The 16,194-nt window shown below is 47.6% G+C and overlaps 1 protein-coding gene across 5 annotated transcripts in view; it reads left to right on the top strand.

The window, feature by feature from the left end:
* The window catches only part of foxp1a (forkhead box P1a), a 56,694-nt gene that overhangs the window by 34,630 nt on the left and 5,870 nt on the right, over positions 1-16,194 (top strand). For all 5 annotated transcript variants that reach the window (XM_042099474.1, XM_042099475.1, XM_042099477.1 and 2 more), the window contains 4 exons: positions 988-1,168; positions 10,700-10,807; positions 14,248-14,335; positions 15,828-15,911. In XM_042099474.1, the coding sequence (XP_041955408.1) occupies positions 988-1,168; positions 10,700-10,807; positions 14,248-14,335; positions 15,828-15,911 (461 nt within the window). The remainder of the gene's footprint in view (positions 1-987; positions 1,169-10,699; positions 10,808-14,247; positions 14,336-15,827; positions 15,912-16,194) is intronic.

Here is a 16,194-nt window from a genome sequence, read left to right as displayed (position 1 = left end):
TCAGCTCATCTCTGAGTATTGTTGTGGATGCACACACACACACACACACACACACTGCTCAAGCTCATCTCTGAGTATTGTTGTGGATGCACAGAGGCAGAATGAAGCACTCCTGAAGACCTGCCGCGACTAATGCTCCTGGAGGCTCGTGTAGGGCGCTGGTTTAATCAGAATGTGGATGCAGTCATTACATTTGGCTGACACATTTTTAACCAATGCGACTAACAACATGGTAAACAAAGTTTTAAAGCAATTCTCTCAACAATTTTAGGACAATTTAAAATAGTCTTGCTGACCTCCTGCCAGCTCAGTCTCAGGTTAGTCAAGTATAAGTATATATAGTATAAGTATATATACTCTTATATACACTCTTGATCCCTTGAGGGAAATTTGGTCTCTGCATTTATCCCAATTTGTGAATTAGTGAAACACACACAGCACACAGTGAGCACACAGTGAGGTGAAGCACACACTAATCCCGGCGCAGTGAGCTGCCTGCAACAGCAGTGGCAGTGAGGGGTTAGGTGCCTTGCTCAAGGGCACTTCAGCCGTGCCTACTGGTCGGGGTTCGAACCGGCAACCCTCCGGTTACAAGTCCGAAGTGCTAACCAGTAGGCCATGGCTGCCCAACTAGTCAGACACAGGATCACACCAGATCGGCTGGACATTGCAAGTAGATAACAGGGAAGAGGAGGCCATGTACATATTTTTTTATTTATTTATTTATTTTTTTATTGTTTGTTGAAATAATTTCTTGTTTTGACCTGCAAATGGATGTTCTATATTGCAGATTGTAGTTTTTTTTTGCAGTTGGGCCTCTCCAACCAGTGTGGTTGTGAGCAGCGTGTGGCATAACCCAGCTATCTCTGTGTGTCTGTGTGTGTGTCTGTGTGTGTGTGTCTGTGTGTGTGTGTCTGTGTGTGTGTGTGTCTGTGTGTGTGTCTGTCTGTGTCTGTGTGTGTGTGTGTGTCTGTGTGTGTGTCTCAGGCCCGTCACCTCTGGACCTGCAGCACCTGTGGAAGGAGTCCCAGATGGCAGTGTCGGCGGACGGCAGGCGTGAGGACCGAAGCGATGCGTCGCCCACGGCCACCAAACCCCTGCAGGCCGGCCCGCACCACCACTCGGCCACCAACGGCCACCATGCCCCTCGCCTCGCCAGGAAGGACGGGTGAGCGTGTGTGTGTGCGTGCGTGTGAGTGTGTGTGTGTGTGTGTGTGTGCGTGTGAGCGTGTGTGTGTGTGCGTGCGTGTGAGTGTGTGTGTGTGTGTGTGTGTGTGGTGTTTGGCTTTATTTTAATAGATGTGGCTGAGCCAAGCCCTTTACGTAAACAATGGCCAAGCCGTTTTTCCTGCATTGCAGAATGCGTGTATCTGCAACAACGATCTGTACATTCAGTTCACTTTTGTTCTGTACGTATGGATGCCATGCGATCTACCCCAGCTGGTTGTGTGTGTGTGTGTGTGTGTGTGTGGTGTTTTGCTCCGGGGTGTTTCTGCAGAGAGGAACCTGTTGGAGAGTGTGTGTGTGTGTGTGAGGTTGTTTGTCTCGGCGGGCGCGGCTCCTTGTTGTTGCTGTTTGTTTTGCACACTGTGTGTTGCTGTTTGTTTTGCACACTGTGTGTTGCTGTTTGTTTTGCACACTGTGTGTTGCTGTTTGTTTTGCACACTGTGTGTTGCTGTTTGTTTTGCACACTGTGTGTTGCTGTTTGTTTTGCACACTGTGTTTTGCTGTTTATTTTGCACACCGCGTGTTGCTGTTTGTTTTGCATACTGCGTTTTGCACACTTGTGCGTTTTGTTGATAATTAGGCTGCTCATAGCTCCGGAGCAGTTTGGGTCCCATCCTAATTGGCTTGGCCTGCATTAATTAGTATTGATTGTACTAATCCGTTACGCATGGGGGGCGGAAAAGAGCGCAAGCTTGGAGTTTGGAGAGCCTGCCTGCGTGGGTGTGCACATTATTGTTGGAGTGTGTGCTGGCCTGTGTGTGTGTGTGTGTGTGTGTGTTTGTGCTGGCCTGTGTGTGCTGGCCTGTGTGTGTTTAAGTTGTCTTCTGTAATGTGTGTGTGCGTTCTGCATAGCCTCAAGTTGTTTTCAGTAACGTGTGTGCATTTGTGCGTGTTAGTGAGACAGAGAAAGCCTGTGTTGTTATCTCTGACAGGTGTGTGTGTGTGTGTGTGTGTGTGTGTATGGAAGGTGAGGGCTCAAGGTCGTGCTCAGGTTCATGTGTCATGTCAGCGGACTGGCAGCAGAGAGGCACCAGCAACTCAAGCTCTTACAGCTCGTGTCCATTATCGCAGCAAAGCCCACTGCGCCGCACATAGCCCATTGATTTCCTATGGAGAGCGGCAAAGCGTGGTTTAAGTTTCCGTAATGCACCTTGGGAAGGCGGCGCGGCCATTCGAACAGAGGCGGCGCGTCAAGAAGTTGGGCTCGGCTGAACTTTATGCAAATGAGAGCGGTTAACGCGAGGCGGTTAGCCAATGTACATCTTCGGTAAACAAGTTCTGTCCTTTGCTCTAGTCTTCCGGTCCGGAACAATAGCCTGCCTGAAATATTTGTTCCGCATGATAATCGTGTAGGTTTTATGAAAATATATTAAGCTATGTAGTGGGGAAGAAGTTAAGTTTAGAACAAGTGCGCCACTGCACCCTATCAAAAAGAATTTGTTGGCAACTTGAACCAAGACAGAATGTGCTTTGGAGGAACATGTCAGTGATATTTGTGAGTGTTTCAATAAAATATGTTAACAGTAGTAGGCTATCTCCACTTCAGTAGCCTACGTTAGCTGGCATTGTGTAATTACAAAAAATAAAACGTTACACTTTAGCCTATACACGCCCACACGCGGCGACGGGAGAGAGGGCTAGGTGTCTGCAAGCGTCTACGCGCCGTAATAATGGACACGTACCGTTACACCCTACAACACCACCCTACAACACCACCCAACACACTGCAACACCACCCAACACCCTACACAACACCACCCAACACCCTGCAACACCACCCAACACCCTACACAACACCCTACACCAGGGGTCCCCAACCTTTTATGTAACATGGACCGGCGGGGGGGTTTGGGGGTTCCATGTTCCATATGTGTTGTGCATGCATTACTTGAAAAGAACTAGCTCCAGTTATGTATGAACAGTGAAGGTAACGATCTCTTGTGAAAAACGTGAACTTGAAGAAGTGAAAACTGAACAATATGAACTATGAATATTGAACAACTTGAATCTAAAGTGTGAACATGCGTAACAAAATATGGGAACAAAACATGGGAACTAAACGTGCATTATGAATATAATCAGTGGGAGCCCTGTGCTTGTTTCCCTGCAACAAGAAGCTTCCATCTGGGAATGATGGAAGACAGTGACACCCTCAGTGTGTTTGAAATGTCCAGTTGATTGCGCAATTTGGTCTTAGTTGCAGTCATTGCCGAAAACCCGGCCTCGCATAGATACGTGGTGGGAAACGTTTTCAGCGCTTTTACGGCTATCTCGGGATATTCTGCTTTGGTTTTGATCCAAAAACCCGCCAGAGAGGTTTCCTTATACACACTCTTAAGACCACCGTCATTGGCAATTTCGATCAACTGCTCTTCCTCCTGTGCTGACAAGTTAGGACTATTCGGGATATTGTCAAATGGGTTGCGGACCCACTCATTGGTTTGCCGTGGATCTTTGGAGGATGGGAAGTAACGCTCAAACTCATTTGAAAGCGCAACAAGGTGATCGCGCACCAGCTGCGAGAGAAAGGGCCCTGCCTCAGTCTCTCCCAAAACCCCCACTACTGTTTGGAACATATCAAATACAACCCGGTCCACTCGTCGTCCCCACAAATCAAGCTTGCTTTAAATGCAGCGACTTCATCTGCCAGTTTAAAGACAGTCGTCATTCTCCCCTGGCGTGACAGGTTGAGGTCATTAAGCAACCCGAATATGTCACACGAGTTTTGACACCCAGTCCTCATCACTAAAATGTGCAGCTAACGGTGACTTTTTTTCTGTAAGAAATCTCTGCAGCGGCTCTCGCAACTCAAACACTCTGGCCAGTGACCTGCTAAAGATGCTTGTTTTTTGTTGCTCATTCTAGCAGTTTAGCTAACTTCGTGTGACACTACCGTTCGCCAAGAACTGATCAAGTGAAGTGAGCTGACCTGAGGCTGCGCAGCGCTGAAGGCAATATGTAAAAGTGTTGAAGGCGGGACAGACAGACGTAAGAAAATAGACCTTGCAAAATGCAAACATGCGTGCAATCAAACAACTGCATATAGGCCTATGCCATGTAAAAACGTGACATTATTGCGAATTAAATTTAGTTTAGTTTGCATGCATTTTTTTTTAAACTCATGTCGTAGGCTACGGCCCGGTTAGGAATGTCCTGCGTGGTTGGGGTTAGGGTTAGGGTTACCCTAACCCTAACCCTAACCCTAACCCGGTGGTTGGGGACCGCTGCCCTACACAACACCCTACACAACCCCCTACAAAACCCTACAACACCACCCAAAACCCTACACAACACCCCACAACACCCTACAACACCACCCAAAACCCTACACAACACCCCACAACACCCTACACAACACCCTACACAACCCCCTACAACCCCCTACAAAACCCTACAACACCACCCAAAACCCTACACAACACCCCACAACACCCTACACAACACCCTACACAACCCCCTACAACCCCCTACAAAACCCTACAACACCACCCAACACCCTACACAACACCCCACAACACCCTACACAACCAGGGTTCTAAATTAACTTTTTTGATCACCAGCCAATGTGGCTGGTAACTTTTTAAAGTTACTAGCCAATCAGAATTTCTACTATCTTTTATGAGATGAGTGTCACTGAATGCATTTTATCATTTTATTAACATTGTTGGCATGAATACATACCACAAAATATACACAGAAAGTGCAAACACTTCATTTCATGTTTGGGATCTCTATCTATCTATCTATCTCTATCTATCTATCTATCTCTATCTATCTATCTATCTCTCTATCTATCTCTCTATCTCTCTCTCTCTCTCTCTCTCTCTCTCTCTCTCTCTCTCGATATCCTCATCCCCTGCTTCATTCCTCTTCTCGCCCCCATAAATCTGTCCCAACCACTGCCACATTTAGTTTAATCTTAACTTAATAAAAAGTTGATATCAATTATCATCAACAATGACAAGCCTGCTGGAAGCTGCCACTCGTTTTCTCTCCCTCTTGTGCGTGCTCAGAGCGTTCTCAATTAAATGGAGTAGCATGTTGGTCCCTCCTCTGTCTCTCGGTGCCCTATGAACAGTGCGTGATGCGTGTGGTGGTGGTGGTGATCACTGATCAGGCAACTTTTTAAAACGGATAATTTTCACCTCCGTTCCTTTCCATCTTCAGCTGACTCCATAAAATAAACGATCTAGCTGCTTCAGCTGACTCCATAGACAATAAAATAAACGATCTAGCTGCTTCAGCTGACTCCATAGACAATAAAATAAACGATCTAGCTGCTTCAGCTGACTCCATAGACAATAAAATAAACGATCTAGCTGCTTCAGGTTTTGCAGCCTCCGCTAGATGACATCAGCCCCCCACAAAGGAAATAGGTAAACACAATGCGTTAATTGCTTTAATATTTCCTAACGTGTTATGTATTTGTGTTATGTAGCCTACTTTTTACTTTACTTTACTGACTAACTCCCTCCTCTTTCAGTCTATGCATCCTGCTCTGGCTCCGTTCATTCTTTTAATTCCTTGAGTTTTCTGGTAGTTTTCTGGTTCGTTTCCATCGTCTCTCGCGCTGACAAACTGCACGCAGCCAAAGTACTGCCAGGGGGACATATGACCGAGATCAGAGCCTTATGTATTATGCATGTAATGCTTCATGCATCACCGGCCGAACTGGCTACTAAGTTTTTATTAACACCCGCCAAAATGAATTTTAACCCGCATTTGGCGTGTTGGCGGGTGTTCATTTAGAACCCTGTACACAACACCACACAACACCCTACAACACCACCCAACACCCTACACAACACCCTACACAACACCACCCAACACCCTACACAACACCACCCAACACCCTACACAACACCCTACACACCACCCAACACCCTACAACAGGGCTTGAAAACAAAATTATTTTTCAAACGTTCCGTTCCGAACGGTTCAGGTAGGCCTATGTTTAACGTTTTCGTTCTTGCATGCGTTCCGCCACCAACGTATCGGCCCTGAACCGGTTCGGAACGCAAAATATCGTTCGTTCTTAAAGTTCCGGCAGTGTTTGGCGGGCCTATCAAGTCTATTTTTGTGGACTTTACCTTAGAATAGACGTACTCATTATCTCCTTGATTTAGACTATTCCGTAGCTATGCCAAAAAATAATAAATCACAGGCGGCATCCAAAAACATTCAGATGGGGTATCCATCCCATAGCCTACAGACTTACTGTAGGCCTAACCTATGCCTATAAATAATCTTATCAAAAATATTTCTGGATACGTGCTAAACTCCTTACCTGGTTGTAGCCTAAGTTTTATCCATATGGAGATCTTCAAAGGCTTGCGCTATAATTCCAACCCTGTTTATGCAAAATAGGCTATTACGCATAGGCTACAAACAATTTCCAAATCAGTTTCAGTAGCCTACGCTACGAGCTGGCCTAAGATCCGAAGTGGCAGACGAATAGGTTACATTACAACAGCAAGACAAAATATACACATTTGGACCAAAGGTCCATTTATTCGTCAAATTATTAGGCTGTTTGCCTACAATCAAACGAGTAGAACACTTAGGATATGCTTTTGTGAAATTTTATAAAATATATAGAGAACGAAAAAAAAACGTTATTAACCGGTTTTGTGGATTTCAGAATAATGTTTCTGTTCCGGAACAGTTTTGTTTCCGTTTCCGCTCCTCGTAAAATTCCGTTAGTTTTCGTTTTCGTTCCTTGAACCGGTTCGGAGCCCTGCCCTACAACACCCTACACAACACCACCCAACACCACCCAACACCCTACACAACACCACCCAACACCCTACACAACACCACCCAACACCCTACACAACACCACCCAACACCCTACACAACACCACCCAACACCCTACACAACACCACCCAACACCCTACACAACACCACCCAACACAACACCACCCAACACCCTACACAACACCACCCAACACCCTACACAACACCACCCAACACCCTACACAACACCACCCAACACCCTACACAACACCACCCAACACCCTACACAACACCCAACACCCTACACAACACCACCCAACACCACCCAACACCCTACACAACACCACCCAACACCCTACACACCACCCAACACCCTACAACACCACCCAACACCCTACACAACACCCAACACCCTACACAACACCACCCAACACCCTACACAACACCACCCAACACCCTACACAACACCACCCCCCAACACCCTACACAACACCACCCAACACCCTACACAACACCACCCACAACACCACCCACAACACCACCCAACTACCTACACAACACCCTACACAACACCCAACACAACACCCAACAACAACACCCTACAACACCCTAACTAGATGCTCTGTTGCCCCCACATGCACACCCAGCACTAGAGACAATGCCCTGTTGCCCCCACATTGTTAGCTAATTGTCTGTAATGTTTGCTGTAATGTTGCAGTTGTGTGTCCTGTCGCACCTTGTCTTGGGCTCGTAGCAGTGCACTCCTGCTGCCAGTGCTGCTGCTGCTGCTGCCGCTGCTGTTGCTGTTGTTTAGCGCGCAGTCGCAGTGCTTTGGCTCGTAGCAGTGCATTCCTGCTGCTGCTGCCGCTGCTGTTGCTGTTGTTTAGCGCGCAGTCGCAGTGCTTTGGCTCGTAGCAGTGCATTCCTGCTGCTGCTGCCGCTGCTGTTGCTGTTGTTTAGCGCGCAGTCGCAGTGCTTTGGCTCGTAGCAGTGCATTCCTGCTGCCAGTGCTGCTGCTGCCGCTGCTGTTGCTGCTGTTGCTGTTGTTTAGCGCGCAGTCGCAGTGCTTTGGCTCGTAGCAGTGCATTCCTGCTGCCAGTGTTGCTGCTGCCGCTGCTGTTGCTGTTGTTTAGCGCGCAGTCGCAGTGCCCACTTTCTCCCCCTCTGGGCCAACTGGCCTCGGCTGAGCGGTTCTGTAGGGCCCCTTCCTCTGTTGAGCGGTTCTGTAGGGCCCCTTCCTCTGCTGAGCGGTTCTGTAGGGTTCCGCGAGGTCCTTTCCTCTTGGAGGTGTAAGACACCTTGTGCAGCCGGTCATGTGTTTGTGTGTACCATCAAAGCAGAAAACAACAATGGCTGCAGAGACCTGGAGGGGAACGGCACACTCTAGAGGCCTGGAGGGGAACGGCACACTCTAGAGGCCTGGAGGGGAACTGCACACACTGACAGCATTGTCTCCTCATATCCGTTTACACCATCGCCTCCAAACTGGAGATTTGGAATTTGGCACAGAGTCGCAGCAGATGAATGTTGGAGATTGCTAATAGGTGTTTAATGGAGTGTGTGTGACATCTGCTTGGTCTCCCTGGAGGAGCGCAGAGTGAGGGGTGTGTGTGTGTGTGTGTGTGTGTGATTTGAGGTAAGAGCAGACTCTGCTGTGGCAGTGGCCAGTGCTGAGCCTGTGGTGTGTTTACTCTCTGGGTCCAGGAGGTGTGCGGTAGCTTCCTGTGCAGCCTGTGCAGGGGTCGAAGGTCGCGGTGCAAACCCCTGTCCTGGATGCCGTTCCAAGCCCGCGGCCCCCGCTGTTGTGAGATTGAATGTCGGTCTGAGGCCCCCGCTACAACCGCTGCTACTCACCGCTACAACCGCTGCTACTCACCGCTGCTGTGGGCCGTATGGCGGCTCCTACACACAGTTGTGTGCGTTGCAGTGCTGGAGACACATCCCGTTCACTTTACATGGGCTTAAGTCATCCGTTGCCGAACTGAATTGTGGGTCCGTTGCGTCGCGTTGCTCCCGTCGGTCGCGTTGAGAAGTTCAGCTGTTGCTGCACCAACTGACGGCACCAGCCAATCAAATTACTAACAAGCGAACAACAGACGGCACCAGCTAATCAAATTACGGTTATACCTCAAGTCATTTGCATAGCTACCGTCGGGAACACCCACTGGCATCCGTTGACGGACCGCAACTGTGTGTAGAAGCCCTGAGGTATCCCTGAGAGGGTTGTGCTGCGCGCAGAGTGAACGCTGTAACACTGTAGCTATCTATGTAGCTATCTATACTGCAATAGCTATCCATACTACAATACAATGCTATAAAGCTGTAGCTATCTATACTACAATACAACGCTATAACACTGTAGCTATCTATACTACAATACAACGCTATAAAGCTGTAGCTATCTATACTACAATAGCTATCTATAGTACAATACAACACTATAAAGCTCTAGCTATCTATACTACAATACAACGCTATAACACTGTAGCTATCTATATACTACAATACAACACTATAATAGCTATCTATACTACAATACAACACTATAATAGCTATCTATACTACAATACAACGCTATAATGCTGTAGCTATCTATACTACAATAGATAGTAAAATTTAGCAAAGGGTATTTGTACTTTTACTCAAGTAATGAAGCTGTGTACTCTGTCCGCCTCTGACTACAATACAACGCTATAAAGATGTAGGTATTTATACTACAATACAATGCTATAACACTAGCTTTTTATACTACAATACAACGCTATAACAACGTAGCTATCTATACTACAATAGCTATCTATACTACAATATAACACTGAAAAACTGTAGCTATCTATACTACAATACAGCGCTATAACGCTGTAGCTATCTATACTACAATAGATATCTATTCACCTTATTCAGCCCCGCCCATTTTTTAAAATTCCACGTTGTCTTTAAACTTCCGGTCGGCTAGCTACGTCTAGTTAGCTTCATTGGGATAACACGGCAGAAGAGGATAGAGAGGCTAACTTACAGAAGTCAGTTTTTTCCTAACTTCAGATAGGAAATCTGTATAACAGAAATGTCTTAAGTCACCAAAATCCTAAATAAACTTTAGGATGACCCATAATATATGATGCCAGTCATCTCGATAGAGCTCTGCTATCTCAATGTATCGCAATGGATGTACTGCTCAATCGGAAGTTCGGAGACAATGTGGGCAAAGCTAGCGCCCCCATGTTTGCGCGCGGAATAAGGTGAATACTACAATACAATGCTGTAACACTGTAGCTATCTATACTACAATACAACACTAACACTGTAGCTATCTATACTACAATACAACACTAACACTGTAGCTATCTATACTACAATACAATGCTGTAACACTGTAGCTATCTATACTACAATACAACACTAACACTGTAGCTATCTATACTACAATACAACACTAACACTGTAGCTATCGATACTACAATACAACACTAACACTGTAGCTATCTATACTACAATACAACACTAACACTGTAGCTATCTATACTACAATACAACACTGTAACACTGTAGCTATCTATACTAAAATGCTGTGTGTGTGTGTGTGTGTGTGTGTGTGTTCCTTGTATAAATGCTGTTTGTTGCGTGTGTGTACCCTGTATAATAACTCTGTGTGTTCCCTGTATAAATGCTGTTTGTTTGTTTCATGTGTGTGCCCTGTATAACCGTGTGTGTGTGTGTGTGTGTGTGTTGTTTCAGGAGCTCCCAGGAGAGCCAGTCCCAGGCCAGCCATCCCCTGTATAGCCACGGCGTGTGCAAATGGCCGGGCTGCGAGGCCGTGTTTGGAGACTTCCAGGCCTTCCTCAAGTGAGTTCCACTGCTCCTCCTCAGCTCCTCCTCACCTCCCTCCTCCTCCTCTTCCTCACCCCCTCCTCCTCATCCTCACCCCCTCCTCCTCTTCCTCACCCCCTCCTCTTCACCTCCTCTCCTCCTCCTCATCCTCACCCCCTCCTCCTCATCCTCACCCCCTCCTCTTCACCGCCTCTCCTCCTCCTCATCCTCACCCCCTCCTCTTCACCGCCTCTCCTCCTCCTCATCCTCACCCCCTCCTCCTCATCCTCACCCCCTCCTCTTCACCTCCTCCTCATCCTCACCCCCTCCTCTTCCTCACCTCCTCCTCATCCTCACCTCCTCATCCTCACCCCCTCCTCTTCACCTCCTCACCTCCTCCTCATCCTCACCCCCTCCTCTTCACCTCCTCCTCATCCTCACCTCCTCATCCTCACCCCCTCCTCTTCACCTCCTCACCTCCTCCTCATCCTCACCCCCTCCTCTTCCTCACCTCCTCACCTCCTCCTCATCCTCACCTCCTCATCCTCACCCCCTCCTCTTCACCTCCTCACCTCCTCCTCATCCTCACCCTCTCCTCTTCACCTCCTCACCTCCTCCTCATCCTCACCCCCTCCTCCTCCATCCACATTTAGTCATTCAGCAGACACTTTCATCCAAAGCCACTTACAAACATGGGGAATAACATTCAAGCTGAAATGCAGAGGATAGATAGATTGATACATACATACATACACACATACATACATACATACATACATACATACATACATGCATACTTTATTGATCCCCAGGGGAAATTCGAGAAAGAGGGGCCCTTAGAATAGAAATGAATACTACATCAATACATACTACTACCAGTGAATGACAGTAGAGAAGGTAGAAGTACTAGTCAGGGTGTGGTGGACGGAGCAGCTGGTGGAAGGTGGTTCTCCTGTCGGTCAGCACACTGCTGGATTACTGGTGATTCCTGTCGGTCAGCACACTGTTGGATTACTGGTGATTCCTTTTGGTTTGGTTTTTTCCTCTTTCAAACACCCACTCTTCATTAAGAGTCTCAGTTGACCACACACACACACACACACACACACCCTGACAGACACAGACACAAACACAAACACACTGCCTGTCCCTCCCCAGCGTGTGTGTGTGTGTGTGCTGTGTTGTGCGCTCCGTTGCCCCTCAGGGCTTACCTCATTGCTGTGGTAAACAGTGTACCCATGGTGATCCCGCCAGCCGCTCCCAAAACAAACAGCGGGAGGATGTTTATCTGGGCGCAGCCCCCCCCCATGACCCCCATGACCCCTTTTTTACACACACACACACACAGACACGCACGCACGCACGCACGCACGCACGCACGCACGCACGCACGCACGCACGCAGACACGCACACACTCGCACAGACAGACACAGACACAGACACAGACACAGACACACCAAAAGTGATGGCCTGAGGCAGGCCTTTGTCCTCTCCTGTACCAGGGTCCCAGGCCATCAGGAAGCCGGAGTAGAGCAGCAGAACACGCTAAACACCGCAGAACACAAGAACAGTCTCAACACTGCAGAACACAAGAACACTCTTAACACCATAGAACACGAGAACACGCTTCACACCGCAGAACATGAGAACACGCTTAACACCCCTGAACACGAGAACATTCTTAACACCGCAGAACACAAGAACACGCTTAACACCGCAGAACACATGACACAACTGTGTGTTCAGAAGGGTTCCTTTATGCTAGTATCTGTGTGTTCGGGAAAAGGGTTCCTTAATGCTAGTATCTGTGTGTTCGGGAGAAGGGTTTCTTCATGCAATCATGTGATCACTATAGGAACATGTCATGTGCAGCATTTAGCTGTCTTGCATCAAATCAAAACATGTGACCTCCATCTGCCCCAGAATCTGTGCCACTCACCAGGGTCAGACCTCTTGCTAGGTAGGCTATGAGATATTGATAGATAGATAGATAAATAGATATAGATACTTTATTGATCCCCAAGGGGAAATTCAAGAAATCAAGAAAGCATCCATACTCAAGCTTAATCCGTTGCCCCCCCCCCCCCCCCCCATTAAAATGTGATGGCTACTGTGAAGCTGATGATACACGGGGCAATTCTTTGGGCAATGTTGCCGGCAACACAGGGCAACTAATGAGGGCAACAGACAACTAGCAACTTTGTTAGCAAAACCACCGCTAGTTAGCTATCCTATTCACTATCAATGGACCAATGGTACTGTAGCTAACAGTTTACTGGGAGGAAAACGAGTAAACATAAAGCACATCAAAATCGATGTTAGTTGGTTTTTTAAGCATTTGGTGAAGTAAAATGTCCATTTTGTGTTTTAACATAAACACTTAGCGGAGTAAAAAGATATAAGATGCCTCTCTTTTCCCTCGCTTCCATGGACAGTAAAAGAAAGCTCGCTTCACTATCGTGACGCTGCCATCTTTGTTGACAATTCAGCTCACAGATGGTCATGTGATTCATTGCTAGCACTCTGATTGGATGATCTCAAAACGTTGCCCATAAGTATCCAAATCTTTCAGATAGAAATTATGTTGCCCAATCTTAATGGGAGAGTGTCACTCAGCAATATTGCCCAATCTCAATGGGAGAGTGTCAAAGGTGGAAGACCTCTGCTCTAAGAGTTTATTTAATTAAGTGAGTGACTTTTTCATGTGATTTACTGATTTTCCCGTTTGCCATCATGGAGAATTTGCATGTGGGAATGACTGCATGTGGGAATGACTGCCTGTGGGAATGAGTGCCTGTGTGTTGCTCTGCTGTGGGGGGAAATGAGCCACAGGTTGGATTAGCTATCGGTGAATTCCTGGCTTGTTGATTTTGAACGCGGCAGTGTTGGCGCAGACATTCTAGACATGCTAGGCCTTTTGTTTGTTGTTGGACTGAGAATCCATGACTAAACCACCTCAAACATGTTTGGAAAAACATTCCTGTCTCATCCCAGCTTTTTTCCACGTCTCTCTCCCCCTCTCTCCCTCTCTCCCTCTCTCCCTCTCTCTCTCTCTCTCTCTCTCTCTCTCTCTCTCTCTCTCTCTCTCTCTCTCTCTCTCTGCTACTGCTTGCTGCAAACACTGCATTGCAGAAAACGGAGTCATTACTAAGTCATGTCACAACAGCACAACAAACTTCAAATGTAAACTTCCAGTGATCCTCCTCTTCTTCCTATTGTCCTTCCATGTGCTGTCTGTGTTCACAGCACTACTGCCCTCTGGTGGCAAAAACACGTCGGTGTCACTGTCCTTCCATGTGCTGTCTGTGTTCACCCGTGTAGCACTACTGCCCTCTGGTGGCAAGAACATGTCGCTGTCACTGTCCTGTGCTATCAGTACAGACTGCCCATTATGGCTGCTATTCCAGTGCCAATGTCATCATGTGTATCAGTCACAGCATCTTACGTGTGTGTGTGTGTGTGTGTGCTGGAGCAGGCATCTGAATAATGAGCATGCCCTGGATGACAAGAGCACGGCGCAGTGTCGTGTCCAGATGCAGGTGGTCCAGCAGCTAGAGCTCCAGGTAAGGCCGTGTGTGTGTGTGCGCGTGCGTGTGTGTGTGTGTGTGTATTTATGATTTATGCGTGCGTGCGTGTGCGTGTGTGTGTGTGTGTGTGTGTGTGTATTTATGATTAATGTGTGTGTGCGTGCGTGTGTGTGTGTATTTATGATTTATGTGTGTGTGTGCGTGCGTGCGTGCGTGTATGTATTTATGATTTATGTGTGCGTGCGTGTGTGCGTGCGTGCGTGTGTGTGTGAGTGTTTATGATTTATGTGTGCGTGCATGCGTGCGTGTGTGTGTGTACTTATGATTTATGTGTGCGTGCGTGTGTGTGTGTGTATTTATGATTTATGTGTGCGTGCATGCGTGTGTGTGTGTATTTATGATTTATGTGTGCGTGCGTGCGTGTGTGTGTGTGTGTGTGTGTGTGCGTGCGTGCATGCGTGTGTGTGTGTATTTATGATTTATGTGTGCGTGCGTGTGTGTGTGCGTGCATGCGTGCGTGTGTGTGTGTATTTATGATTTACATGTATGTGTGCATGCATGTGTGTGTGTATTTATGATTTATGTGTGCGTGTGCGCGTGTGTGCGTGCGTGCGTGTGTGTGCGTGCGTGTGTGTGTGTGTTTATGATTTATGTGTGCGTGCATGCGTGAGAGAGAGAGAGAGTAATGCCGTGTCCCTCATCTGAGTCTGTGAGCGTTCTGAAGAGTGTGAGGTGTGTGTGAGCGTTCTGAAGAGTGTGAGGTGTGTGTGTGTGTGTGTGTGTGAGCATTCTGAAGAGTGTGAGGTGTGTGAGTGTGAGCGCTCTGAAGAGTTTGAGGTGTGTGTGTGTGTGAGCGCTCTAAAGAGTGTGTGTGTGTGTGTGAGTGCTCTGTGTGTGATTAGTGGCATCCTGGCAATCCGGAGCAGATAGCTACTGACGCAGCCATACAGAACAGTGAAACACTGCAGTCATTCCTGCTTATCTCTAAACACAGTCACACAGAGATATATACACAGGGACAGTACAGATATCATAGTCATTAGATAGAATCATACGTTTAGTATCAAAGTGACCCACTAATGAGAAATGCAGAACATTAAACCACATATTGGAATATTGGACATAATGTTCTAATTCACTTTCTCTCAGTGTGTGTGAGCGCTCTGAACAGTGTGAGGTGTGTGTGTGTGTGTGTGTGTGTGTGTGTGTGTGTGAGTGAGCGCTCTGAAAGGTGTGTGTGTGTGAGCGCTCTGAAAGGTGTGTGTGTGTGTGTGTGTGTGTGTGTGAGTGAGCGCTCTGAAAGGTGTGTGTGTGTGTGTGTGTGTAAGCGCTCTGAAAGGTGTGTGTGTGTGTGTGTGTGTGTGTGTGTGTGTGAGCGCTCTGAAAGGTGTGTGTGTGTGTGTGTGAGCGCTCTGAAAGGTGTGTGTGTGTGTGTGAGCGCTCTGAAAGGTGTGTGTGTGTGTGTGTGTGAGCACTCTGAAGAGTGTGAGGTGTGACTGACCACCTGTTCTGTCTGCTTGTGCTCCAGCTGGCCAAAGACAAAGATCGGCTGCAGGCCATGATGGCTCACCTCCGTGTCAAGTCCTCTGAGGCCAAGCCAGCACCTCAGCCTGTAAGTCTGCACACACACACTGCTACACACACACTGCTACACACACACTGCTACACACACACTGCACACACACACACTGCTACACACACACTGCACACACACACACTGCTACACACACACTGCACACACACACACTGCTATAGACACACTGCACACACACACTGCTACACACACACTGCGCACACACACACTGCTACAGACACACTGCACACACACACACACACACACACTGCACACACACACTGCACACACACACTGCTACACACACACACACTGCACACAC

Source organism: Alosa sapidissima, chromosome 7, assembly GCF_018492685.1.
Source record: "Alosa sapidissima isolate fAloSap1 chromosome 7, fAloSap1.pri, whole genome shotgun sequence".
In the NCBI taxonomy this organism is placed as follows: domain Eukaryota; kingdom Metazoa; phylum Chordata; class Actinopteri; order Clupeiformes; family Clupeidae; genus Alosa; species Alosa sapidissima.
This window is presented reverse-complemented; position numbering and strand designations above follow the sequence as displayed.